Below are 26,876 nucleotides of genomic sequence, written 5' to 3' on the forward strand. Positions count from 1 at the left end.
AGGAAAATATATGCATCCGCTCGGCCTGAGTAAGATGTAAAGTAGTCCCTTAAACAGTACTGCCTAGTTTCTTCACTTTGTTTAGTTTAGATCTGCGTATTTATTTATTCAGTGAGAAGGTGTGTGTTACGCTTTTGCTGAGAGCAAATAACTAATAACTTCATATCTTCAAACACTCAACAGCCAACCTGCTCATTTCATTTGTATTCCACAGACGCCTCATTTTTTCCTCCTCACTGCCTAGTCTGTACTGATCAGTATTAACAATGGGATTTTTGTCTCACTTGAAAACTTTTTTGTTCCATTTGAGTTGAGGTAGAGACACTCTTACTTAAAAAAAACAAAACCACCACCACCACCACAACAACAACAAAAAAAACCCAACAGGTATTTCGGAATTTTCAGTGTTTTATTATTTCAATATACTATTATTCAGGAAAATTGCATTCACTTATTAGATAACCTAATAAAGAAGCTGTAGTGATTCCGTGCTCCTTTAAAGGAAAGGAAGAAGAAAAAAAAACCCCATGTTTAAAGCATTAATGTCAAAAAACATGAGGGATTTAAGAAGTAGAAAGAAATTACAGACTGTGGAAATGTCAAATCCTGTTTCTAAAACTAGATTTTAGTCACTCTTGCCTATATGGGCAATAAACATAAACAAAATTTTATGCATCCTTTTTTTTGGTCACTCTTCCATTCTCCATACAAACTTAATAAAACTCACCTGCTAGCCCTTCAAATCAAATTCTCAAGGAGAGTTAAGCTACCACCTCACCTTAACCCAAAAAAACTTCCCCTGTAATTTCTGATACCTTTAATTCATTATTTCTTAAAATCTAGAGCCATGAATATTGTGAGCGAGCAGTTTCTGGACTTCTTTTGCATTGCTCTAACATCTATCATATTGATTAATTTGAAAAATAAGGAGGGTTTTATCTTGAGTCCCTATTTACCTTAAATATCATGAATACTCATGTCACAAGAGAAAACATAACACTGTTTTTTCAGACTGTTACCAATTCAGTTCCACAGAAGGAACTAGCTTATTTCACTGAGATCTCTGTTTCTGGCGGGTAGAAGGGAAAGGGAGGAGTTAATGCTTCCCTAGAGATTGAATTCCCTTCACCTTTTACCAATCCCTCCTCTCAACTCAGGCTTTCACATGTTGCTTATACTAAAAGCCTTCACAGGGGACAGATTATAAGAAGTGTAACTTAATTTCTTAAATATTGCTTTTAACCTGCCACTCCCAGTTCTCAGTGACTACTGCAGTAGTTCTCAAATAACTATGAATGAATAATATGTCAACTATTTAGTTGTCTTAATAAATAGGATGTCTTCTGATCTTCTAAAGAATGTTTTCGCCCACATAATTCCTTTTTAGAAAAAAGAAAAAGATTCAAATTCCCTGTTCCAGAAAAACTCTCATTAAAAATGAATTTCCAACATGAAATGTCAGAGCAAGGGCAAATGTTCTGCTCTGACATTTGCTAGAATTCTGTGGATCTTAGGACTTTCTCATATACCAATGAAGCAGTCCCTTGAAGGAAAAAAAATCAGAAATAGCATATGTTGAATAGAAATTAATATATGGTGGGCTTTTTGGGGTTTTTTGTTCGTTTTTTGTATGACTCAGTTGAATAACACCTTGAGAAGAGAGTACGGATTTTGTTTTTGTTTCTAGTATTGGTTTCCTTCTTGGTTTTGTTTCTTAGGAGATCTGGTTAACCAACTCATTTTGAAACTAACTCAGTAATTTCTCTTAAAGAGGTCATCTTTCTGTTGGTGGCACCACTTTGGGTGTTTAACCACAATAAAAGGAGGTGGAGTGGCATTTCAGGTAGAGCCACCATAACTTAAATACGTTTAATCTACTAAATCTTTTAAATACATCTAAACCATATTCCTCCTTATATTCTATTATGCACATATATAGATATATAGCAAGTGTTTTTACCTACCACTCACAGAAAGTTTCAGGGTATCTCTAACCTGGGGAAGCACTTGGAATACAATCATACAAAGTAAAACAAATTCTGCTCTTAATTTGCAATGTTTATTACCATCCCAGTTTGTTTCATAATAAATAACAAAATATAGAAAGTGGACAGACAACATACACATTAGTTTTATCTAATACATGAAAAGATAAAAATATACTTCCAGCAGAGAATTGCTTTAACATGTACCTTCTATGACTATTATGGTTTTAGTGAAAAATGAGTTAACCAACCTATGTGAGGTTGGAAGAGTTATTTCTCTTTAAAAAAATCGGGTGCAGAAAACTGCTTCTTAGAGTTTTGTACTTGGAAGTCTTTGTAATCTGTTTCAATATGGAGTGGAGTGAGACTAGAAACTACTGATTTATTTGACAGAAATGTATACAACAACATGATCATCATATTAAACACCTGCTCAAATTTGACTCTGTAGTAGGACTTAATCACATCTGAAAACCTGAAATTTAAGAAGATATTAGGAACTCAGTTGTCAGTTAATCGTAGCACATGGTGTAGATTGTGAGAGAGAAAACAATTGAAAATAGAGGTACTGCTTTAAGAAGAAATAAAATATTTCACTTTCGCCTTAAATAAAGTGCAATATTAAAAGTTCAGGGAGTTACCATTGTGGCTCAGTGGAAGTGAATCCGACTAGTATCCATGAGGATGTGGGTTCGATTCCTGGTCTTGCTCGGTGGGTTAAGGATGTGGTGTTGCTGTGAGCTCCTGTGTTTGTCGCAGATGCGCAGATGTGGCTTTGATCCCACGTTGTGGCTGTGGCTAGGCTGGCAGCTGTAACTCTGATTCGACCCCTAGCCTTCCTTATGCCTCTGGTGCGACCCTAAAATGCAAAAATAAAATAAAAGGTTGGTATACTATTTATGACTTCTAAAAGGTAAATGATGTAATAAAATAAAAGGTTAAGGTGGCACATACAGCAGGCCTGAATGTGTTAAGGCTGAGGTCACAGATTCTCAGAGTAGGGAGTGATGTTTCTTGGGAACTGAATCAAAATCCCCATTTCACACATGCATCCAGATTTGGATGGATTCTGGTAAACACTCTCCCAAGTCCACCTCCACTTTTCATCTACTTCTGTTGAAAAATAGGTTTAATCTTGATTATCTCTTATATGTTTGAAGGTATAGGTAATACTTGCAAATCAACTTTACTTAACCCTGACAAAAGTCAACTGAGAAAGTAATAGAAATATAATATTACAAATAGTTTAGTATGTATTTTTCAGGCATATAGTTTTTCTTTCTTCCTCTCTTTCCACAATAAAAAAACCTATATGTGGTCAGGTTTTTCTTCTATTTTACAGTTTGATTAGTCTAGAACAGTTATTCTTACCTAAAGAATGTCCTATTCTCACATTTTTTTAAATTTAAGAAATCTACAGATAATAAACATAAAAGTCATTAAACATGTATTTGAAAAGGCCCAAAGATCCAAAAAAAATGGAGAATAAGAAAAATATCGAATGTAAATAAATATATCCAAGTTAAAAAATTATGTGTGTATATAAATAAACATGAGTGTGTGCTACTAATTTCCAGGTTTCAACTTTAATTTTAATTATTTTTTACAACATGAAATGATTCTATCCTGATTTTGTGGTTCAAAATCTCGACTGAATGTCTTTCTTCTCTACAGAGTCAATTCGGACTCTGTTTTATCTGAGTTTTACCTGCAATGTTTTACTTTTCCTTGAACACATCATAATGTTTCAGGATTAGACATTACGCAAGTGAAATGGATACATTTCTAAATTTGCTTTTCCTGTTTAGTTTTGACAAATATAAACTTGCTCTCCTACTCTAGGTAGCAAGAGCTATAGAAAAAATAAATATCTTAAGGGATTTAAAATAAATATCTATTAATGAAAATGGCACTATTTAAAATATTTAATCATGTGATATATCAATAGGATAATTCATTAGTCCAATCTTCTAAATAATCCCAAAGTGGCATGAATTCCTCTGCAGAATGAATGTCTATAGAGAGTAATCCATAGAAGACAGACAAGCCTCTTGTCATTTGCAGCCTTAATCCATTGCCTAGAGCGTGAAAAGTACTCAGGATAACAAGTATGTGAATCAGTAAAATCAACATTATTTTTGGATTTTATTTTCTTAACAATACTGACTGATCAATAGGCTTGTGGAAACTGACAAATACAATACCTTCTGTTTGATGAATCAATCTAGTTAAGTAGAAAGAAAATCCGTCCTCCCCTTTCCCCATCTCCCCCTTTAAATCCTCTTCATTCTTTCTCTCCTCCTCCACCTACACTCAGGCAAACACGCACATACACATACACACACACACACACACACACTCATACACATGCAGGGAGGGAGAATGAAAGAGTTGCTCTTTCTCTATTGGTCTGTAGACATTAAGTAATGAAAGCTGTAGTGACAATCCTTAGATCATTTTTTTATTGGAATATTAATCCACTTTCAGTAAGTGTTTATGTTTAAATTTCAAGACTCACCCTCTCCTTTCACCGGAGACACTTCCATGTTTTTGAAATAGAACCCTCTCCTCTGTATTTCTAATGTGTGTATTGTATGTGGGGAGGAGGGGATGCCTTAGAGTAGAGAGAATTGGGGAATAAAGAAGGGAAAGTTCTGTCCTGTAGATTTTATACAAGCTTCCTCCAAAAAAACAATCCTATAAGGATATCAACATTGATGAAAAAAAATTGAAAGAAAAATAGAAAAGGAAATTTAAACATTTCAGGCAACATGCCCATTTAAGAAAGAATTAATGGTGTTTGCACTAGTTCTGAATACATGCATGTGTGTCCACAGAAAATTTAGGAACCCTTCAGCAGCTTGTGAAGGCACAGAGATAGTCTCTTTATGTTGGTCCTTGACACTCAGCAGGGACTTTTGTGAACTTTGTCATTTTCCTTTGCCCTTTAAACCCAAACTGGGGAAGTAGCTTTAATTGATATGATGTGATGTATTAAAAATGTTAGCCAGAGCATTCCAGAAGCTGGAAAACCATAGATGTTTTAAAATTCTGAGTATCCTTTGGAGAATCCCCCGTTGTAATTTATAACTCTCAGTGGACCTATATTTGCCTTGAACTGATTGTTGAAATGGGCTTTACTAGGAATTTCTTTGCTGAAATTGCAGTGGGGCGGGGGAAGAGGGTGGTTGATCCAAAGGGGTTTGGTGGGAGGAGGGAATGATCTCTAACAAGGCTTTAAAACCTTCAGTGGTTAAAGTTACATTGATGAAAAGGACAGACGTGTATATGCATATCCATATATGTATTTTGGCATAAATACACACATACATACACACCACACAACTTCAAGCAGAATTATATAATGCGAGTGAGTTGTAAATTATGTAGGTAGCAGAATTCAGGGTTTTGTTTTGTTTTTTTTTTTTTCATCAAAATTGCACCTAAAATGGCTATAAAACAACGCTTGCCTTGGGAAGTAAATTTATAGCTACATGCCTTTCGCAGGCACGCTGGAGGGTTCTGCTCCCAGCTCTAATCTCTACGAGATGTTTTTTGCATGTGTTGTGTGACAGGAGGGAAGGGGAGTGGGTTGAACTCGCCTGTTCTCCCATTGTCAGCCAGTCTACTGAGTGTTGGGAAAACCTGTCTGTGGGATCTTGTGTCATCTCTCCCTACATGTGTACAGGAAAAGTCCTCGCTGCTGCTCACGGTTTCTCTCTCTCTCCCTCTCTCTCCCTCTCTCTCTCTCTCTCTCTCTCTCTCTCTCTCTCTCCCTCTCTCTCTCCCTCTCTCTCTCTCTGTTTCCCTTTCATTCTGCTTCCTCGGAGCCGAATGAAGCAGGGAGCAGGATTAGAGTCCTCCGGCTATCAGAAGAGCCTAGATAAAAGGAACTGCTTCTTAAGCACCACTGCAGCAGCCCTTGTTAATGTGTTTTTTTTTTTTTTTTTTTTTTTTTTTTTCTTTCCACACAACAGTTGTGCCTCATTATCCTGTTCCTGGCTCGATTTTTTTTTTTTTTTTGAAGGATTTGAAGTTTCTGTGCTTCAGTGACTGTTACAGAAGAAGAGGTGTTAGTGTTGCCTGGAGGTCTTGATTGTCTGCCTTTATGAATGAAACTGACCTAAATCACCTGTTACCTCCAGTTTCCAGATTGTTTGAACTTCTCTGGCCGCACAATACAGGAGGGCAGCCTGAAGCAGCACAGGACCCACAGCGTGTGCAGCATGGGCTGGTTCAGTAGGATTGTGTGTCTTTTCTGGGGAGTATTACTTACTGCAAGAGCAAACTATCAAAATGGGAAGAACAATGTGCCAAGGCTGAAATTATCTTACAAAGGTAAGTTTTTCTTTTCCTTTTATTTGGCTAGCTTTATAATGCCCCTCTGCCCTCTGCCTTTTCATTCCTTGAACTCCCTCCCACCTAAACGGTAAAACCTTTAGTTTAACCTGAGAAACATACGTGATTGTGTGTGTCTTTTGGATATGATTTAAACACTTTCTTATAAAAGCATGCCTTCTGTTTGATAGATGACAATTTAAATGCAAACAAAGAACATTTAATCACATTTGCAGAGAAGAGCTGAATGCCTGGTAAATGCTGATCTGTATATGTGATCATGTATTCTGTTAATTTTTCTGACTCTACTTGTATTAAAATATTTTTTAAAATCACTCCTGCAACAATGGTCTCTCTGTAGACGTGAATGCCGCACCTATGATAATTGTTGTGATAAACTGTATTTTCTTACTTTGAGACACTAAATGGTTAATTGTCGTCATGAATATTCAGTTTGTTCAAATCTGACAATCAGATGCTTAACATAAGCAGTAGATCATGGTTTGCCAAGAGAATATAAACTGGAGAGAACAGACTAGTTTTTCCACAGTGTGTTATGATTGTACAAAAGACTGTGTATTTGGCTAATTGGTGTAAATCTAAAGCCTTTGAAATATAATGTTATTTGATTCTATATGCACTTCAGTGAGAATTGAAGAGATATTACTTTCTAGCTGCACAGCTAGTTGTAAGAACTTCTTTTCAAAAAAAAGTATAAATTTAAGACGGAAGAAAAAGCCTTATCACATGGTTGCTGGTACTTTAACTGGTTATAGTTTAATGTGTATGCTTGTTTTTTAATGAGGATTTTAAAGAAAATATTTGTTCTATATTTGTTTACGTAGATTTTATACATACATAAAATCATGCTAACATAATTTCTAACATGATATATGTAACTTATAGTGGAAGAGAATATTTATGCAACTGAAGTATTATTAAAATGGAGTTGAAGATTAAACTGTTTTAACTCAAGTAGTTTTGCTCCCTAAGGTCCTGCTTTCTTATGATTCTCAAATTTCTACAATTGGGGGCGGGGCAATGAGAAGCTATAATTATATTCCGTTTTTAGCTTGTAATGTGAAAGAAAATTATTGAATCTATCTGTAGAGATGTCTGTCTACTGTACATTGCTCTTATGCCAGAAAACATATTCTTTAATTTTCACATGTTGGAAAACATCTCTTTCTGAATACTCTAGTGTAAATGAGGACCACAAATAGGAAAGACAGATGTAATTTTCACACTTTGGATTAGAAAATTGAACACCTAAAAAATATGTTTATTTGGATTTAATACTTAGATAAAATACATTGAATTGGGAAACAAATTTATTTTGGGTATAATTTTTCGTTATTCAAATGGGAATAAATTTTACATATTAGCAAAGAGAATTGCAGTTGTACTCATTATGCAAGATTTAAAAAATAATCATATAATATCCAGTCAATAATTAAATCCCAATTATGTCTTTATGTAGTAACTGTCTTTAAATTAGTCCATAGTATATGGTATTATGGTATCTGTGTTTCCATCAGTTTTTGCTTCTGCTTTTTCTCTTTGAGAGTATTTCATCCACTAATTCTTAGATTGATGATTCACCTTCTCCAAGTTTATATCACTTATGAGTAAGTTTTACATACAAGTTTACTTCCTGAAGATGTGAATAGCTATATGCTATAAACTTAGAAAAAGTTTGAAGCACAACATACATTTTTAAAATCTGCTACATATGGAGATACTTGTCTAAGTGCTAAATAAATTGTAAAATCAATAGGAATTGAGAATTGTGTTTATTGTGCAAGAATTTTATTTCAATGGTAGAGGGTTTCTCTTCATTAATAGAGGAGGCACCAGTCCTTTATATATATATTAAAAGATAGCATTTCATTAGAGTAGCCTTTTGTCATATACATATGCTTTAAACTTGTCTAATGAAGTTAGCTGTATATATTGACAAGATGCATATGTTTGACACTGTCTTTATGAGCTTGTTTTAGCAATGGTATCTATTTGAGTTATTCTGCTTTCCTTAAGATCAAAAATTGCCCTACAGCTACATAACAGTTCTATTAGGGCTTGGCAATTTGGTAAAACACACTGTGAAATGAACAGCAAAAAGAATAAAAGAGATGGCCCAAGCAATTTTTCTTCTGTCATTTTATTGGTCTGTCATTACCTTTTTTTTTCTCTACATTTACACTTGTTTTGCCAAAGCAAATGCCTGGTAGCCAATTGTCACTACTTTGTTTCTAAGCTATAATAGAGAATTTTTTAAGCTACTTCTTTTTTCTCCTTAATTAGATGTCAAACATGGTTAAAACATCCACTGCTTTGCCCTTAAAAATATTCCAGCATGATTCATGAAGAGTTAAATCCCTGCCAACCCTAATTTCCCATGGTCACTTGTTTTCAAAGATCCACCATTAACTCTCTCATTGCTCAGGTTGCCAAGACAAAGTTTCAGGCAATCACCATGCTTACTTTCTACTGTCATCTTGCCTGGTAGGAGATGAAAGAGATGTGATATGTTAAATGAGAAATAAAGTAAGTAAGAACAAGAAGGCAGCCTTTGCAGAGGATGTACATACATATCTAATAAGGTACCTCTTTACTTTCTAGGAAAAAGGAATTGAATAGATGTGTTCAGGACCATCTGGAGAAGTGATAATATTAGAAAAATGGGGTATGCTGGCTTTTCCTCTGAACCAATCTGATTTAGAATCCTTGTGGGGGAAGCAAATGTGAGAACTCTGTAAATCTCAGTAGTCACATACAAATTATCCTCAAGAAACATTCACTCAGAGATACTTTTCCCTTCCTTAAGTACATGTAATATAACTGTTACAATGCTTCTTTTTAAAACTGGTGCTTTACTGTTTATTTCTCCTACAAAACTAGTCAAATTTCACTTTTTTCATGAAATCCCAGGATATCATATAATCTTCCTTTTGGAATATGTGGTACAGTGAAGACTTCAGAAAGACTTATGGAAATCACAAGGAAATAAATTAGGTTTGGGGTTTTAAACAAATGACAAATGTTCCATCATTCAGTATAATGAGCTTTTCCAGGACATTGTGTGCTTCAGTTTTAGTAGAAATCAAAGACACATGCAAGTTTGAATGTGATGGTAATCCTGGAAATCCAAAGATTAAATCAGTGCCTTTAACTTTACCTTCATAGGCAGGACTGAGTAAATAGCACTTAAATAAATGGTAGATATGTCAAAGGCTTTCTTTTCATAATGTGTAAAGCTTTTTTTTTTAGAATTATGTTGTTTAATTGTAAGAATGCGATTACCAGTTAAGTCAAAATTCTCAGACATATATTTCTGGTACTAGAAGATAATATTTAATTTATAATTATGAAGTAAAATTTGAAAAAGCTTTTTTTATTTGCTGTTACTCAATATATTATGATCACTTCAAAATTTAATTAGTATGAATAATGATTTACTAAATAAGCTTGTTGCCTTTTAAGAGATTTTTATTCATCCAAAGCATATATATTCACATATATATACATATATGTGTATATATATAGATTAGCTAGATATATAGGTGAATATATATGAATAGATGAATATGTATGAAGGACAAAATTTATGTTAATATTTTACAGTTGAGAAAAACAATCTTGGCAATCTAAAAGTTATGAATTGTAATAAAATGTCTTTAAATAAGGTTGTAATTTCTTTAAAAGACAGTTATATTTTAAATTAAACATACACATCTATGTAGTGTATATTACATAATATTATATCAAATAATATAATATATATGTATATATATTATACCAAGCATGGCTTTTTGAGTCCCATGAAAAGTTTTCATGAATATCTCAAGTATTCACACAGTAGTATAAGATATAATTTGTCTTATACTGAAAATCTCCTTATAGCTAAAATGGAATATGTCTGTGAAAAGTGGAGAGGGAGAGGATACATATATATCTTCACAGGGCAAAGACGTAATAAATTCTTTTCAATACCTTTCCTCCAGTAGTCACTGTATACTTGGCATCAGGTCTCGTAATTGCAGATTCTTATTTAGTGTGGTCTTTTCTTCCCAAATTCTATTAACTTTAAAAATCATATTTAGACTTCAAAATCTTCAATTTAAGTATACTGAAAAGTAGAACTTTTTATTTATCTACTCAACCAGTATATCCAGGCAAAATAATAAAAATAAAATAAAACAAAATGGTCACTCCTCACATCTTTGATCCAATGATGGTCAGATCAATTGAGACCTGGTGAAAGACTCCAATTTGTGGCTTCTGTGTTTGAAGCTGCCAGTCAGATTGGCCTTTGGTATAATAATTTATCAGTGTAGATGTCAACAAGCAGGAAAATGCCTGAGACCACATAAGCATCCCATGTAAGCCACTGACTCTCAATAATGATATGCAGTCTTTAATTGCTTAAGGAAATCTGAATACTGAAGAGATGAATTTTCCAATTCTAACTTTCTTATGTTTTTATTTCTCTTCATATAAATTATTTCCAAGTCTCTACCATTGTCATTAATATGAAATAACCTGAATACTTAGGCAAATAAATGGATGTGATGACTAATTTTTATTTGTTTTCTTATTTTTAATTACCATACATCAATCAGACAATATAACTTTTAAAAAGTGATTTTCAGTCAATTATATTTAAATTCTATATTTAAAAATTAATGCAATCGAAAGACCTTTCAGGGATAAAGTTAATTAGAATCAATTAATATGACTGCATATGTTCCTAATAACAAAATAAAAATTAAATTATTGGTTGCACAACATAATCCATTTATGCTTTGCATGCATCTATAACTGTATTTCAAATTGAGCTTTAAGTAACTTCTAAAGTTATCAAGAACTTAAGAAAGTTAGCTGTAAGAAATTGTATGGTTTAACGACTTATCCTGATTTTTCTGATTTAAACTTCAGTGGCAGATCTGTGTATCACAGTCCCCAAATCAAAATGTCACAGACACCTTTACACCTTTTGGAGAGTTGTGAAAGCTAAAGTTATGACTATTTAAAATAGAGTTTATACTTGAGTCTTTAAATCTTCCAGCATGGAAACAAATTTTAATTGACTGTTATCTAACAATGTTTATTTACAAAGTCATGATACTATATCATAGCGTCACCTATTAATTGATGAAGACATTGCACTTATCAAAACTTGAGAAAAAATTCTATGACAATATGATCCATTAACGCAAAGCTGTAAGTAAAATCTCCGAAACTCATGACAGTATCTAAATTTAGTTCACACAGTGAAAGCTTACTTTAAAAAACCAGCAGTTGTAAACATAAATTAGAACCAGTGTGAGTCTTAGGATGGATTTTACCCCTCAGGACTTCTAAGGTGCTGTTTAAAGGAATTGCCATGATTTGCAGTTCTGTGCTTCCACTAATAGGTGGCACTAGCAATTTGTGACAACTCTTTTCATTCGTTTGGTAATGGCAGGCTGCTAGGATAAATACACTGAGTAATGCTTAGAGGCCAAGTTTGGAAAAACTGGCATAAGAGTTAGGAGATGGAATATGCACAATAGTTAAAATGGAATTTGCTGGAGCATTTGCATATATTTAGGTACATTTTGACCCTCAAAAAAGTAAATTGTTGCTATCAGAAAAAGTAAATAAATGTACTTTAACTTAAATGAGACCTCACAAGTGAAACAGACCCGTAAAAACTAAAACAAAATAATGAGTGAAATAGTAGTACCAAACAATTAGATAGATGATGGAAGAATAGTTTCGCATATAGATATATAACTGTTTTAAGCCTAAATCATAAACTGTGCTTAACGGCAGCCTGCCCATGCCAAATTATTGCCATCATTTTTAAATGGCGAGTAGCTAGCTGAGAAGGTAAAATCATATTTAGAAAATTACATTTGGTATATTTTTAAAAGAACAACTTCTTTTAGTTTGTAGGTTGTTCTGAACTATTGTCATAATTAAACATATTTAAGAATCAATAAATTCTATCTGACTCAAATAAGTCTAAACGTCTCCAGTTACTATCTCCCTCTATTGCCAAGATGTAAACATCAGTATAAATAGGGAATTTGCACACTATTTCCAAACAGTAACAAAGCTGGACTCTGTCAAACCCTGGATAAGAGAATATACAATTTATACTTGAATTAGGGAATGAAGATAAGCAAAAATAAAATTCTGTTGATAAATATGAAGAGTGAATTAGCCTTAGTATTTTCTACAGGCTTAGCGTAAAACTTAAAGGGACCACAAATTTAGGAAGACTTGTCGTCTCCTGAATGAGCTGTTAAACCAAGATTTCCAGGTTTCCTTCGCTTGGAGAGATGTGGCGTGGGAAGCAATGTTGACCAAACCTTTCAGTAACTTCAGTTGTTGCCTCAGCCATAAACATGTCTTTAGATAAAATATAACATCACCCACTTGAGTCTTCATCAGCTGATTAAAAGAAGCTTCGTGCTATTGAACGTGGACGATGACTTTTTCAGTCTGGAAAACTAATTATGTGGATCATCTTGTGCCAGATTGCGAGGTTCTCAAGGCCAGTTTTGCATGATTTTTCATCGGTAAAATTTCAACAGCTGGCATAGTTACTCGCTGTTGAATGAACTTGTGCTTCATTTGACAGGGCTTATTTTTTATTTTTATTTTTTAATGTGAGATATACCTGCTTACAAGTGAGTACAAAATAATGAAAACATATAATAAATCAATTTATTATAAGTGAATTGTCCATTATACTGTGGCAGAGAAAGTAAATTCAGTGCTGGATGCTAAGGTGGGAGGTATCAGTGGCAACATTTAGGAGCCCGCAAAGAGTATTGAAACAGTGATATCTCCATAAAGGTCTCCTGTGAGCCACAGCTCTTCCAACGCCAAATAAGAAGGTTTCTGAGTCATCTTTCTTTGCCTACAAGCAGGAGATAGAGAATATATGACAATACAAGCATCTTAGAAGACTCTAGGAGAGGAATTATTTCATTACTTTGTATGGATACCCTGATTTTCCTCATTATTGTATCTCAGTCCACACAGTCAGAAAGTGAGACCGTTTTAAAACCAAATAGTGGGTAAAGATACAGTGTTTCATTATCTCTTTTACAATGTCTGAACCTTTGTATAGAACCTACCAAAGCTGAAGATACAATCTTTTAAAAGTTTGAATTGACTTCCTTGCTGCCACTCACCCTTGTTGTGCAGGGCAGCTGTTACTCATTGCCTTTGCTTTTCCTCTTTAAGTCAGCCTCTGTCTTCCCTTTGCTTTGTGCTCTCTGGCCTAGGACCCTCACCTCCATCCATCCTCACTCCTTGCTCCCAAGCTCCCACCTGCCCAGGAGAATAGATGTGACAGGAGAGGGCCTATCATAGGAATCTTTTTTGAAGAGTGAATGTTCAAAATATATGTTGAGTTCTTTAAGATCCCAACCTTATATAATTGAGAAGGCTAGAAAAAACACTACGCTACTTTCCATAGTCCACTTATAGGTCTCCAATTGATCTAGAATATAAATTAATGCACAATGCTTATGTTACATTCTCATAAAATATATATTAATCTTATGACAAGGTAGAAATATCAATAGGAAAGGACAGTAGTATAACTACTCAGAGTGCTGTTGCATAGGAATCATAGCTCTTCAAAAATATTCATGCTTTCAAAGTCTCCAAAAGTGATTAAGTAGTCCAAACCCTTAAGAAATATATTTGGGGAAAGCCAAAACAAAGTTCTTTATACCTGAGGTCAAATTGAAACCATACAAGCACTTGTGAGTCTTTATAATACATAAATTTAAATTTTTATCTTCAAATTTGAAATTTCAAGAGAGTAAAATCTCTTGTGATCATCCTTTAAGATTTTGTTTAAATGAACCCTGATTTTCGTCAGCTATGCAAACCTCAGTTGTTCTTGCTTGGATTTTATATGTAACACACACACATAAGCCCACATAAGGCATGTGGCAGAATTTCTTCATAAATAAGTAGATTCTTGGATAAGTAGATTCTTAAATAAAGTGAATATAATGGGACTTCTGAGGAAGGTGGTATCACATCTACCTAAATACTTAGAGAATTTTGTAAAATAAGGCACAAGGAAGGCAAGCCTTGAAAGATAGGAAGTATATGAGAAAAATGTAAGTACCACTATCAAAAAATATATCTTAAGGATTTTTTAAAGGAAAGCAATGTATTTCATATAGTATGTGACAATACAGTTATGTATTTTTTCTGCATTCAAATGTGATATGGAAACAAATCTGTGCTTTAACAAGAGGAACTTAAAGCTGCAGCATATCAGGCTAGGAACATCTTGGATTTAACAGATGGTTGACTAGGTTTGACCAAAAATGGGAGCGAGAGGGACACATGGTGTGTACTTGGAAGTCTTCTCCGCAGTGGTCACCGTGGTCATTTGGGCTTCTCCATCTCTCCCCTGAGATTTGTTTATAAAATATAAGAGATAAGCTTCTTTTTAACCAATGGATAATAGGAATGAAAGTTGAGTTTGGTTATCCAGTATAGAAAATGCTGTGACGATAGTTCCTTGAAATTATAAAATATTTAGAACCTGGTTTAGAATGCAGGTTTCTTGTTCTCCTAGTTAATTCCTATGTTTTTCTGCTTTACCTTACTCTTTCTGTAACCAATCCACCAACAAGTTGTGAAAAGGGCAGTTGCTATTCTACAAATAATATTTGGTTTTAATATGAAGATACCCATATCATCTATATGATGAGTATCAGGTATTAAAAGGTCCCCTTATCTATGTATGCCTGTTATGTGCCACATGCCTTTAAATGCAGAGTCACATATTGCATTATTTTAATTTGCTTAGGACTTTATCATTCAGGATGTTTCTCTGGCTAACTTAAGTAAAAAATTAGTTTGAGAACAAACAGGCTAGTAAAATCTTGGAACATTTCATAATGTATTAGAAAAAGCTGTAGATTTGTGGTATTTTGCAACACAAACTACAAAAAGTTACTTCTAGAATTCTGGTCATAAATTGTGCCTGCATAACTATGTATAGATGAAGAACTACTTAAATCAGTGTGTGTATATGTAGTCCACATGCGCGTATATTCATAACACCTACGAAAAAAGTTACATCCAAATAATATTCTAAATCACATCATGTTGAATTGAGAATTATGGAATGTGGAATGCTATTCACTAGAACACAGATTGATGTTAAAGTCATGGGAGACTGTCTTTCCCTTTGCTTGGTGTCAGGTCTTGAGTGGTTCAGGATTGGCCCTGATCATCTTTACTCTACTGGTTGACCTTACCAGAGCATCTTCTATTGTACAATGCTGCTGTTTGCCAAATTCTCTGCTTTCTCTTAGGCACTAGTACTCTGGGAAGTTGCCAAGATTCCTCTTTCAGTGGCCCTTCTGTTGAACCTTCTCAGCATCTTGGCTCCAGGTTATATAGAAGCAGGCATACAAGGTCTCCACTCTCAGTCCTTCCCCCTGCAGAGTGCAGTGTGTGAGCAGGACACAGATCTCTCTAATACAACAGCCTTTTATCTTTCCAGATTGGAAATAAATAATCTTTTAAACTGGTTCTGGCCACCCTCCTCCACCCCTTTTCTCTGGAAGGAGGAAGTCTTTAACCTGTATCTTCTTATCCTATCCAAATAAATCTCATCTAAGCCTATCATTTTTGAAATAAAAAATCTGTTAATTTTCCCCTGGGAATGTAGAAAGAGTTTCTAGGCCTGAAAAATTAAAAGCCTTTCAATGTCTCTTGTGAAGAGGTTGGGAACCTTTCATTTTTAGCAGATTAATCTACAGAAATAAAATGACAATTTCTTGTTTAGGTAATCTTGCCACTTTATATGTTCATTAATGGCTCTCTTACAATCACATGCACCTAAATCTAGACATTGTGCCTAGAACAGAGAATGTGGTTCTCATGTATGTTAGTCCAAGAGTCTCAGCTTTACATCTATAAAAGATACTGATTAAAGTACAAGCAGATTAGTCTCTTTGAACCTTGAGATGTAGTTCCCTAAGTGCTGACTGGGAAGAGAAGAATAGCAGAAAGCTGACACAACTGGGGGCATGAGCCAGCATTACCCAGGGAACTCTCTTTCCCTGTCTGCCCAGGCCTCTGCCTGGGAAAATCCCTTTCCCAGATGCTTCAAGTTCTGGGAACCCGTTGCCGAGTCAGCTGGGGGCTTTTGTCTTCACCTCTTCCACATATCAAAGGCCACAGAATATCTACACTTGTATCTCTCACAGGGAACTCCGACTCAACTTGTTTGTTCAAAACTATACTCATTGTTCTCTCTACAAACTTGTTTATTCTCCTTATACCCAGTTTCAGGGAATTTTGTCACTTTGACCCAGTTGTCCAGACCACTAGCATTTTTGCCTTTCCCTTGCTGACCCACCCCATATCTAACCATCTTAATATCCTGTGGATTCTGCCTCTCAAGTCCATCCTTCAAATCTGTCCTATTCTCTCCTCCAGGTTAAGTCAGGCTCTTTTCATTATTTGCCCTATAACAGCAACAGCCACCTATAATTATCTCGTCTTTCTGTCGTTACCGACTAAAATTCTTTCTGAAATTTAAATCTAATTATCCCTTTCCTTTTTTAAAAAATTCCTCCTGATTAAAGCCCAAACTCCTTGGTCGACACACAAGGGTGATTAACTTAAAGTAGTCTAGGGCTTAGAAAGAGCTATTTGGAGGACCCGCTGTGGTTCAGATATAAGGTGATGAATACCTGAATAAAGATTATGACAACAGAAATGAGAAAAAAGGCTGGATATGAGACACATCGAATGCATTTAAAAGTTGAACTTGGTGAATGTGTGTAGGGAGGATCTAGATAATTTGAGAAGAGTATGTTTTCAAAATTTCTGCAGCTAGGAATGTGATAAAATTGATAGTATCTGGAAAGTGAAACTCCCTTCACCTTACAGCCCAAACATGCCCCACTTCTCCCCATCACACCTGTGAGCTTTGCTTTCTCCTGCACATTCTCCCACTCTCTCAATTGTTCGCTATCCTCTCCAATAAACCTTGACTTAAGTGTCACCTTTGGCAGGGGTTTTGAAGAGGCAGAGAGGTAGGAAACATCATATAGTACGTGTCCTGAGGAAACTTAGCATTTGGAAGGGCAGAAGACACAGATTCGCAGCTTTGTAAGATCATGTCTGCTTTTTTTTTTTTTTTTTTTTTTAAATCTATCTCATGTTCTCAGTCAAGCACAGAGTCGTGTGGGACAGAGCCTCATTAAATAGTCCTTGAATCAAGTGGTTAAAAAAGTAAGAGGTGACTGGTAATCATTCCAGGTGAAAGGGCTAATGAGCAGAGGTAAGAACACACGAACAATGGATTTGAGCCTAAACATAGCCCAGTTTAATTTAAAGGTTTGTAAAATCGAGTAGTGAAATAGTTGATTGGAAGAAAAATCACTTAAGGCTGCAGAAGCAGTTCAGATACTGATAAATGGTAGAGAATTTTGAAACAGAGGTTATAGCATGTAAACTTGAGGTAGGAACAATAGATAATGAATTTTTTTTTAGCTTTATAAAGTAGTGGCATGTGCAAAGCAAAGCTTTAGGCATCCAGAAACCCAGGAGTTAGCCTCCGTTCTGAGCTCTTGAGTCACCATCTGATATACAGAAGCAAGATTCTGAAACATGATTGTAGTTCAGATGGGACTTCATGTAATGTTCTTGTTTTCCTGGAGTACAAAGACTTCATATGTGGGCATATAGCTTACATTATCTCCATAGAGCAATATGTCCAGAATAATACAAATTACGTTCAAGAAAAACTGCAGATATTTATGCTTTCAAAATAAAAAAAGTTTCGGGGTTCCCATCATGGCACAGTGGAAACGAATCCAACTAGGAACCATGAGGTTGCGGGTTTGAATCCCGGCCTCGCTCAGTGCTTTAAGGATATGGCATTGCTGTGAGCTGTGGTGTAGGTCGAAGACATGCTTGGATCCTGCATTGCTGTGGCTATGGCGTAGGCTGGCAGCTATAGCTCTGATTGGACTCCTAGCCTGGGAACTTCCCTATGCTGTGGCTGTGGCCCTAAAAATAAAATATATGTGTACATATATGTGTGTGTGTGTGTGTGTGTGTGTGTGTGTATACACACATGCGTGTGTGTGTGTGTATATATATATATAAATAAAATTTTAATTCCAATAGTTGAGTGTCATTTATGGGACAGCTCTACTTAAAGTATTCTGTATTACATACTAATTCCTTCAATATTTTTTAGGTGTATGATAGACTGTGCATTTGGTACTTCTGATAAGGAATGGTACACATGTTTTACTCTGTCACGATGTCATTATTTGGGTAAAATGAACTATCAACAATGACTTTTTTTTTTCCAGCTCACTATATTAAGGGGGTGGGGCATCCTTCATTCTTTTGATGAAATTATTTCTTTTCTCCTGGGTTGGCAAGCAAGGGATTCACTCTTTGCACTTGATTCTAGCTGGGTAAAATTAGAAGCTGTGCTCAAACACAGCAGCTACTCCTCAGACTCCAGTTCCTTTGTAGGATCACACATACTAACCTGGAGCCACAGAGTTCTCTTACTTTCACTGTGTGTTCTTCACGTCCAACAGTCTCAGCCTTTTTTGCTTCCTGAGGTGCCTATTAAGAACAGAATGAAAGTTCTCTTTTCTCACTCTAACAGAGCAGACAAACTCTCTCATTCAACCTCATGATCCAGAGAGCTTCTTGAGAAAGCTTTCAAGCATAGTAACAAAATAAGACCCCTGTGACTCAAACAGCGTCTTTCTGGCAGCATGAAATCACTTAGGAAGGCAGAGTCAGTGTCCATTGTGTCCACTGTTTCATGGAAAATGAGATTAATACTTATCTGATGGACTTTGCTCTTTAGCTGTCAGGTTGGAGAGAACTGTCTACGCCATGGCAGTCCTTTTTTTCACATCTATATAAACATCTGTACATTAATTCTGAAAGAATCTGTTTAGTCTATTCTAAGCAGATGCCATAAAAGGAAGTGAAATTGGTGATGTTATAGCCATTTGTTTCTTTAGTACAGATCTCAGTGTTCAATATTGAACTGTACCACAAGCAATGCACACTGAGTGTCGCGGTCTTCCAAATGGATTCTCCGTTCGGCATATTCCACCATCTTTCTCATAGCATTAGTTTTCCTTAGAAAGCTAATGGTTGAATGTACTTAGTGTGCCCCACCTAATAGCCAGATCTTTGGCCTTTTCATATTTCTTAAAGAATAAAATTTCACATTCTTGGCAAGTACAAAATGACAGCACATATTCAATGAACAATAATATCCATTTGATCATATATGTTGTCATTATTTAGTATTACTGAATAGTAAGTCATGCTGTGTTTGCAGAGGTCAAGTACCTCTCTGTTGGCCTATTGAAAATTAATAGCCTTTTCGAATCAAGCCACTGGAACAAAAATTTCACCAATGGAAGAATAATCCAAGCACAGAGAAGAAAATAGTGAATGGACACTGACATTTTTCTAGATTTGAGGACTCTGGCATGTTTTTTAGCCTGAGGTTGCTCTTCTCTAAGGGGAGGGAATAGTTACTTTATGTAGCTGTTATAGGAATATTCACAATACATATGTAAGTTATTCATTCAGTCAGTGTTTGCCACATAGAAGATATTCATTGACTATTAATTCCTTGAGGTAGATTAATAATTGCATAGGCTCTAGATTGAGTGTTTTGCTCAATCAGAGTGGATATGCATGCATTCTCAAGTTGTTACTTATTTTGTAAGATTAATAATAATAATACAAGGAAAATCACACTTGTTACATTTGTAATGTGCTTCTTTCAAAGACATGGTATAATAGTATATGAATATTTGAAATGTGAGGTTTGTCATTGTCAGCTGGTCAGTGACTATAAAAGGATGCTTTGTAAAAAGCTAGTGTTGTAAGTAAACAATTGTGAAATAATTTTTAGAAGCTGAATCTAACAGTAGGCCTTTTAGTCCTATATAAGTGAAGCTAAATATCTTGATGCTGACCTGTTGCTTGTCACAGTTTTGTTTTTTGTTTGTTTGTTTTTTAGGGCTGCACCTGAGGCATATGGAATATCAGGCTAGGGGTCAAATTGGAGCTGCAGCTGCCAGTTTACGCCACAGCCATGGCAAAAGAGGATCCACCACAGCTCACAGCAATGCTGGATCCTTAATCCACTGAGCTGGCCCAGGGATTGAACCCATGTCCTCACAGACACTGGTTAGGTTTGTAACCCCTCTGTGCCACAATGGAAACTCCAGTGTGGATGGTGTATGAGGACATATATACAGCTAATGAGGGGAACAGACACAGACATGATTTTTAGGTGTTCTGACTAATTCTTAGTGAGCTAAACTGAGCGAGGAAGCACCTGTTTCTTAAGAAAAGAGTTGCCTGAATCTCACAGACTATAAGTTCCAATTTGTATTTTCAGCATGAACCAATGTCAGTCATTTAATATTCAGTAAAAATAACCAGGAAATGAGTAGTTTTATTAGCTCCTGTACTTATAGCATATCCTCTCGATGGTGTAATGGTTACCTTGAATATTATTTTGTTATGACTTGGTCCATGAAGACACAACATCCTTCATGACAACTTAAAACATATTCGACCCACATAGGAATTAACACAATATTCCTATTTAATATGTCCCTGAGTCTGAATGAAACATTGTAGATAGAAAGTCTGAGTCTTTCCGACCAATTCTATGAACCACCTGTGATGGCAAATAACCCATTTGCAGGAAAGAGGATATGCAGTCACTCAAGAAAATAAACTTGCCATCTGAAGCTAGTAAATAGAATGAGGACCATGTTGAGAGTAACTTAAAGGGGCTTTTGTCTAACAGAAGACACTTGGAAGCAGACTGTGAAATCTAGATGTTGTTAGAAAGGGAGGTGACAGTAACCACAGTTGGCTTTTAAAGGCTTTTTCTGGAAGGCAGAATTCCTTTGGAAAACACTTTATATACCAGCACGAATACATTTCTGATGTACTCTAGACAAAGATGAATTTTATTTCTTTGTGGCTTTAGCCATATTACAATGTTCATAAACTATTTTACCTTATGCCAGACATGTGGAAGCAATCAGTATATGTAAATGATATGTGAAGGTGAGGTATAGTTTTAGCTTAAAAACTTAGACTGTCTGTGGTTATAAATTATAACCACATCACAAAGAGCTACTTGCCTTTTAATAGTGACTTAAATGTAAAAATAATCAGTGATGAATTCTTAAAACTGTTAGTGTTTTCTTAGTAAAGTACAATAAATGTAAAATATAGAGCTACTTTGTGCTGCTACATTACTTTTAGGACACAGCATTTAAAGGCACGTTTTCTTTTTTACCTACAATAATTGTTGAAATGTAAGTAGTTGTAGTTAGACATAATTATGCCAGTCTCTCTCTGAAAAACTGCTTTTGCCAAGCATTGCATTGCATTTTAGATTAACTCCGGTTATCTTTATTAATAGAAACGTTACCCCTCCTTTTTTTTCTGTTAACATGATATCATTTTGTTTTTTGACTGTAATATACTTTTTATACTTATATATATGTGTGTGCATTCATATACTTCATAACATTTCATAAATTTTGAACCTATAAACCTGAATCAAATGTCCTTGTGGAGGAAATAGATATAATAAAAATAAATGTTTCCCTTTCTCTACATTCAAAACAATGAAACTCTTAGTCTCAATATGATGGTTCTGTACCTCTTTTAAAATATTTTTACCATCTGCTCTATGTAAAGATTTGTTTTAAAATAACAGGAATTCAAAGTAGTGTTACTAAACACACACACACAGATACAAATTAGAGGAGGGGAAAGAAAATACAGCAAAATAAAATAGATCAAAGATGAATATTTAAGCATTAATTTATTTTCATGAAAAGAGTACAAGGTAGTATTTTGCTGGGCTGATATCAGGTCTATTACACTCACAATTTGCTCACAGTAAAACAAGCAAAACTCATTCTAACATATCTACTTGAGGGAACTAAGAAACAATCATAATACTAAGTATCTAAATAAGATTCAATTATATATAAAAGAAATAAATAATCTCCAAATCTTGGCTCTACATGCCGTCCTTCACTCAAAAGCATCTTCTGGGCCAGAGTCCCTGATAAAAGGGCAGAGGTAAAAGACACAGTCCCTGGGCAAAAGGATCCTATCCCCTGTGTCAATCCAGATTAACTAGAATTTAGTATATCACTGGGCTAATTTTTTAAATGAAAGTTTTGCAAAAAGAATTAATTCCACTCTACTAGACAAATGCCAGTTACCACTTGGAGTTTATTTCCTAGAGCAATGGCAGAGAATGTGAGGAGAGAGAGAATGACCAAGAGTGGAGAAACCCTGACTCAGCTGCTGGATTAGAGAGCTGTGCACAACACACATGTGCACAACTCAGATGCATGTGCACATGTGTGTTTGTGGTTGTTGTTGCACTTTAGAGTTTTTTTGTAACTCTGGCTATTGGATATGTATATCCATGTTATTATTCTCTTACCTCATTAATAATATTCTCTTTCTCATCCAGAAAATGTTTAAAATTTTTAAATTCATTGTAAATGGTCAAATTTTACTAAGTGTAACTATGCACTGGTCACTATTAATGATTACGAAGAATAAGAAAAATATGTAGGGTTAATCCCTGTCCTTAACAACCTCACACTGCAGTGCTGGAGAAAGGATACCACCAATGATAAGGCAGGCTGGCCCATCATTTAGACATGAAACAAGTGCTATGAAGTTTAGAAGTGACAGTGGCTTGTTAATTACACTAGTGTTTGCTATTGACCATGAATAAAATATGTTTTATAGGGAGTAAAATTAAGCTGGACCAAAAAGGATGAAGAAAGTTTTGCAAGAAAGAATTGGGAAGGCCCTTCTGATAGAAGCACAATCTGGAGACATGAGGCATTAATGTGTATAGTTTATGTAAGAAGCCACGAAATTAATATCTTACATGAAAGGGATAGCATATAGTGAGGCAATGAGAGCTAGTTCTGAAAATCTGAATGCCAGTGATGTCTGATTCTTTACAATCTTTGATCATCCCTGGAATACATACTAGTATGGCATGCAATAAAGTACACTAAACATTTTGGAATATTCACAAATATAATGTATGTTCTGCCCTAAGGAGCTCACATTTAGTGGGGAAGTAGGCAAGTTTGTCAAAACACACATTATGAGGCAAATGTGCAAAGAGTGATACAACCCAGCAAAGAACTGTGAGATTTTAGAAAATTAAGACATGACAGAGGGAAGGGATCAGGAAGATCCTCATGTGAAAAGTAGCATTTAAGGTGAGCCTTTTGGCAGGTGTGGAGAAGAGAGGAAGATTAAAAAATATTCTACACACTGCAAGTAAATAAGCAATAGGCAGAAAAGTCCTAAGGGAAGGTCATGAAATAGTTGGTATTTTAATTTGCCTAAACATATTTAAGAAAATCATATGAGGTAAATTCAGGTACTAATTGAATATCCATGGACAGCTAATTTGATTTCTCTGAGCAAACAGTGTATCACATGAAAGAGATATTCAGTCTGTTCAGTCTTTTACCCTTCAGTTTCCAATGGAAATGTTTGAATATCCCATAAAAGTTGTCATCATCTTTATTTTTAATTGATGTATTTAAGTATATTTTGGGTGTATGGTACCAAGCCCAGAACCATAATCTAGTTAGAATCAGTAGAGCGTAATAAAGAACATGGTTTTAGTAATCAGGACATACAGGCTCAACTCTGACTTTTGACTATGTGACCTTGGACAATACACCTCTCTAAAACTCAATATTTACTTAAAAGATGAGGGTAATAAAAGATCTACCCTTTTGGATGCTTCTGTAGATTACATGAGGCTTAGATGGTAAACTTTTAAAATGTATCATGGATAATACACATGGAGCAATAGCAAAATGATTGGCATGGTGAGTGCTCAGTAGTATTTCATTTTAATAGAAAATACAGGAATGGAGTTCCCTTCTTGGCTCAACGGTTAATGAACACGACTAGGATCCATGAGGGTGTGGGTCCCATCTCTGGCCTCGCTCAGTGAGTTAAGGATCCGGTGTTGCCATGAGCTGTGGTGTAGGTCACAGACATAGCTTAGATCTGGTATTCCTGTGGCTTTAAAAAGAAAATATAGGAATGCCTTCCAACATGAGGTATCAAGTCAAGTGATATAAGTGCTGAAAAGATAATAAGTGTAATGAGGAAGCCAGGAGTCATTCTTTACAATGGAAAGAGTGAGATGAAGGCTGCGGAGTCAAGGAAGGGCACAAGTAAGATATGTCAAGAGTTAAGACAGTGATATGAGCAATCAGGTAAATACGTAAGCTGTTTTGCCGGCAAGAAAGATAATTTGTTTGATTGCCTTCTCCCTCTAAGGTATTAAATATTGGTTTAATAAATCATTTCAGTCAATGTGGCTACACTTGATGAAGTAGATGTTAATTATTGTGATTGATTTTCTATTTTTCTGTCTTCTAAAAGGATTGGTAAGCAATGACTAGGTCAAGATGTATAAAATAGAAGAGAGATGAAAGAACAAGATGACTAGAAATCTCTGTATTTACAGCTAGCAATAGAGTTGTTTGATAAAATGATCTGTCCAGTTTATGAGGACAGGGGATGGATGTAGGTCATATTATAACAATGGAATCCAAGGGAGAAATAGATGTTGTGAGGTGGGATTGGAAAGGAGGAAACTTTACTTAAAATTATGTTGATTAATATTTCATTTTTTTCTTACATCCGTCATTCATTTGAGACAGGAAACAACTCTAACTTACAAAATTATTTAAATTTTTGTAAAGGGTATTAAATTGTTTAACCATAAAATTAAATGAGGTCTTTTTTTGAATATCATTTATATAAGAGAACATAATATATATCATATGTATAACAAAACTTATAAAATTGTTACTGAACAATAGTCTGTTTCCATAATCTTATTATATTTCATTTGCTATCGAACTTGTGCCTAACAACATGTGATTCCTTTTAGCTCAGAAAAAGAACAGTGAGTTTTACTTTATGTGACAACAATGAATAGATACTATAGCTGAATAACTAAGGTGATGTTATATCGCAATCATTTAGAAGAATAAAATGCATGGCAATAAGGGGAACTAGAGACAGGTAACCTATGTGTAGATTCTTTATTATAATGTGCTTTCTGATATGTTATGAGCCAAAATATGCTTTACGAATCATAACATAACAGCTACAAACAGTAAAGGTTTTGTATTATGTGCCCCTTAGTTCTCTTGATTTCACAATTCTAAAGGCATTCCGCTGATAGCCTCGTCTTTCAACTATTTTCTCTTAAATAGCTCTTACAGAAGAATGAGGTTTATTTGAATGAACGTGTTTCTTTTTTTTTTTTTTCCTGCCTTTACCTGCTGCGTGTAGAAGTTCCCAGGCCAGGAGTTGAGCCCATGCCACAACAGCTACCTGAGCCGCTCTAGTGACAATGCCGGATTCTTAACCTACTGATCCACCCCGGAAATCATCATAACTTTTTGAAGTAGTATTTTTCTTAACTCTTTCCCTTGGTATTCCAAAAATATGTTTAAGAAACTTGATAACACTACTGAAGTTGTCGAGTATTATGGCTCAAGGCTAGACATTATTATGCAACGATGAAAGAAAGCTTAGACGGTGCCATTTTTCCAATGTCCAGAGCCAGTTATCCTCACCATTGAATTTGAGTTGTGTACACTCCAAACTTGATGCATGCTACTAGGAAAGATGACTCCAGACTGGATGATTTGAATTATTTGCAAAAGCAAATCAAAGTCATTGCTTTCATTTCACATACCAACATTGTCAGAGAGGCTAGGAAATGTGAGTGATTAGGAAATACTGGGTATTACTCTGTCAGATCTCAAAGTTCTTTTAAATTCTTAAAGAAATACTTAAGCATTTTTAAACACTATTCTTCAGTCTTAGATTAAGTATAGGAAGATCAGCTGTTTGCTGGGTCTACAAATACTGATTTTTGTACTGTTAATCTTGGAGAAAAAGAGCTTATTTTAAGCCACTGTTCCGAACTCTTATGAGCATTAATCTGGCACCCTAGTGGTTTGCCATACCATCTTTCAAAAATAAATAAGCTCATATATTTTAGAAGATAATAGATTTTTTTTCTTTTTGATAGGTATACATCAAACTCATGGTATGTTTTTCATTAAACACAGGAAGAGAGAACCATTTGTGGTAGAAATTCCAATAGAAAACATATTTACACCCCTCTGATCTTTATTCCAGTCTGGGTAATAATTTTTTGATTTGTCTACTACTTTTTTCAAAGTTCTTACTTTTCATACTAATTGGGACCTTTATTTAAATGGCTTCAGCAATTTACAACACATCACAGAATGACCTCTTAATGTGCATTTAGTACCAAGATTTGTATCCACTGAAATATAAGAACTGTATACTAAATAATTTATAAATTCAATGAAATAAGATACTGTATTAATAAAAAGGGAGCAACTAGATAGAAAGAATTGT

At 35.0% G+C, this 26,876-nt stretch overlaps 1 protein-coding gene across 6 annotated transcripts in view; it reads left to right on the top strand.

The window, feature by feature from the left end:
* SEMA3A (semaphorin 3A) overlaps positions 1 to 26,876 on the top strand; it is a 453,014-nt gene that overhangs the window by 240,994 nt on the left and 185,144 nt on the right. For all 6 annotated transcript variants that reach the window (XM_021063479.1, XM_021063478.1, XM_021063482.1 and 3 more), the window contains one exon: positions 6,131 to 6,323. In XM_021063479.1, the coding sequence (XP_020919138.1) occupies positions 6,212 to 6,323 (112 nt within the window). In that variant the 5' untranslated portion in view covers positions 6,131 to 6,211. The remainder of the gene's footprint in view (positions 1 to 6,130; positions 6,324 to 26,876) is intronic.

This window comes from Sus scrofa, chromosome 9, assembly GCF_000003025.6.
Source record: "Sus scrofa isolate TJ Tabasco breed Duroc chromosome 9, Sscrofa11.1, whole genome shotgun sequence".
NCBI classification, from domain to species: domain Eukaryota; kingdom Metazoa; phylum Chordata; class Mammalia; order Artiodactyla; family Suidae; genus Sus; species Sus scrofa.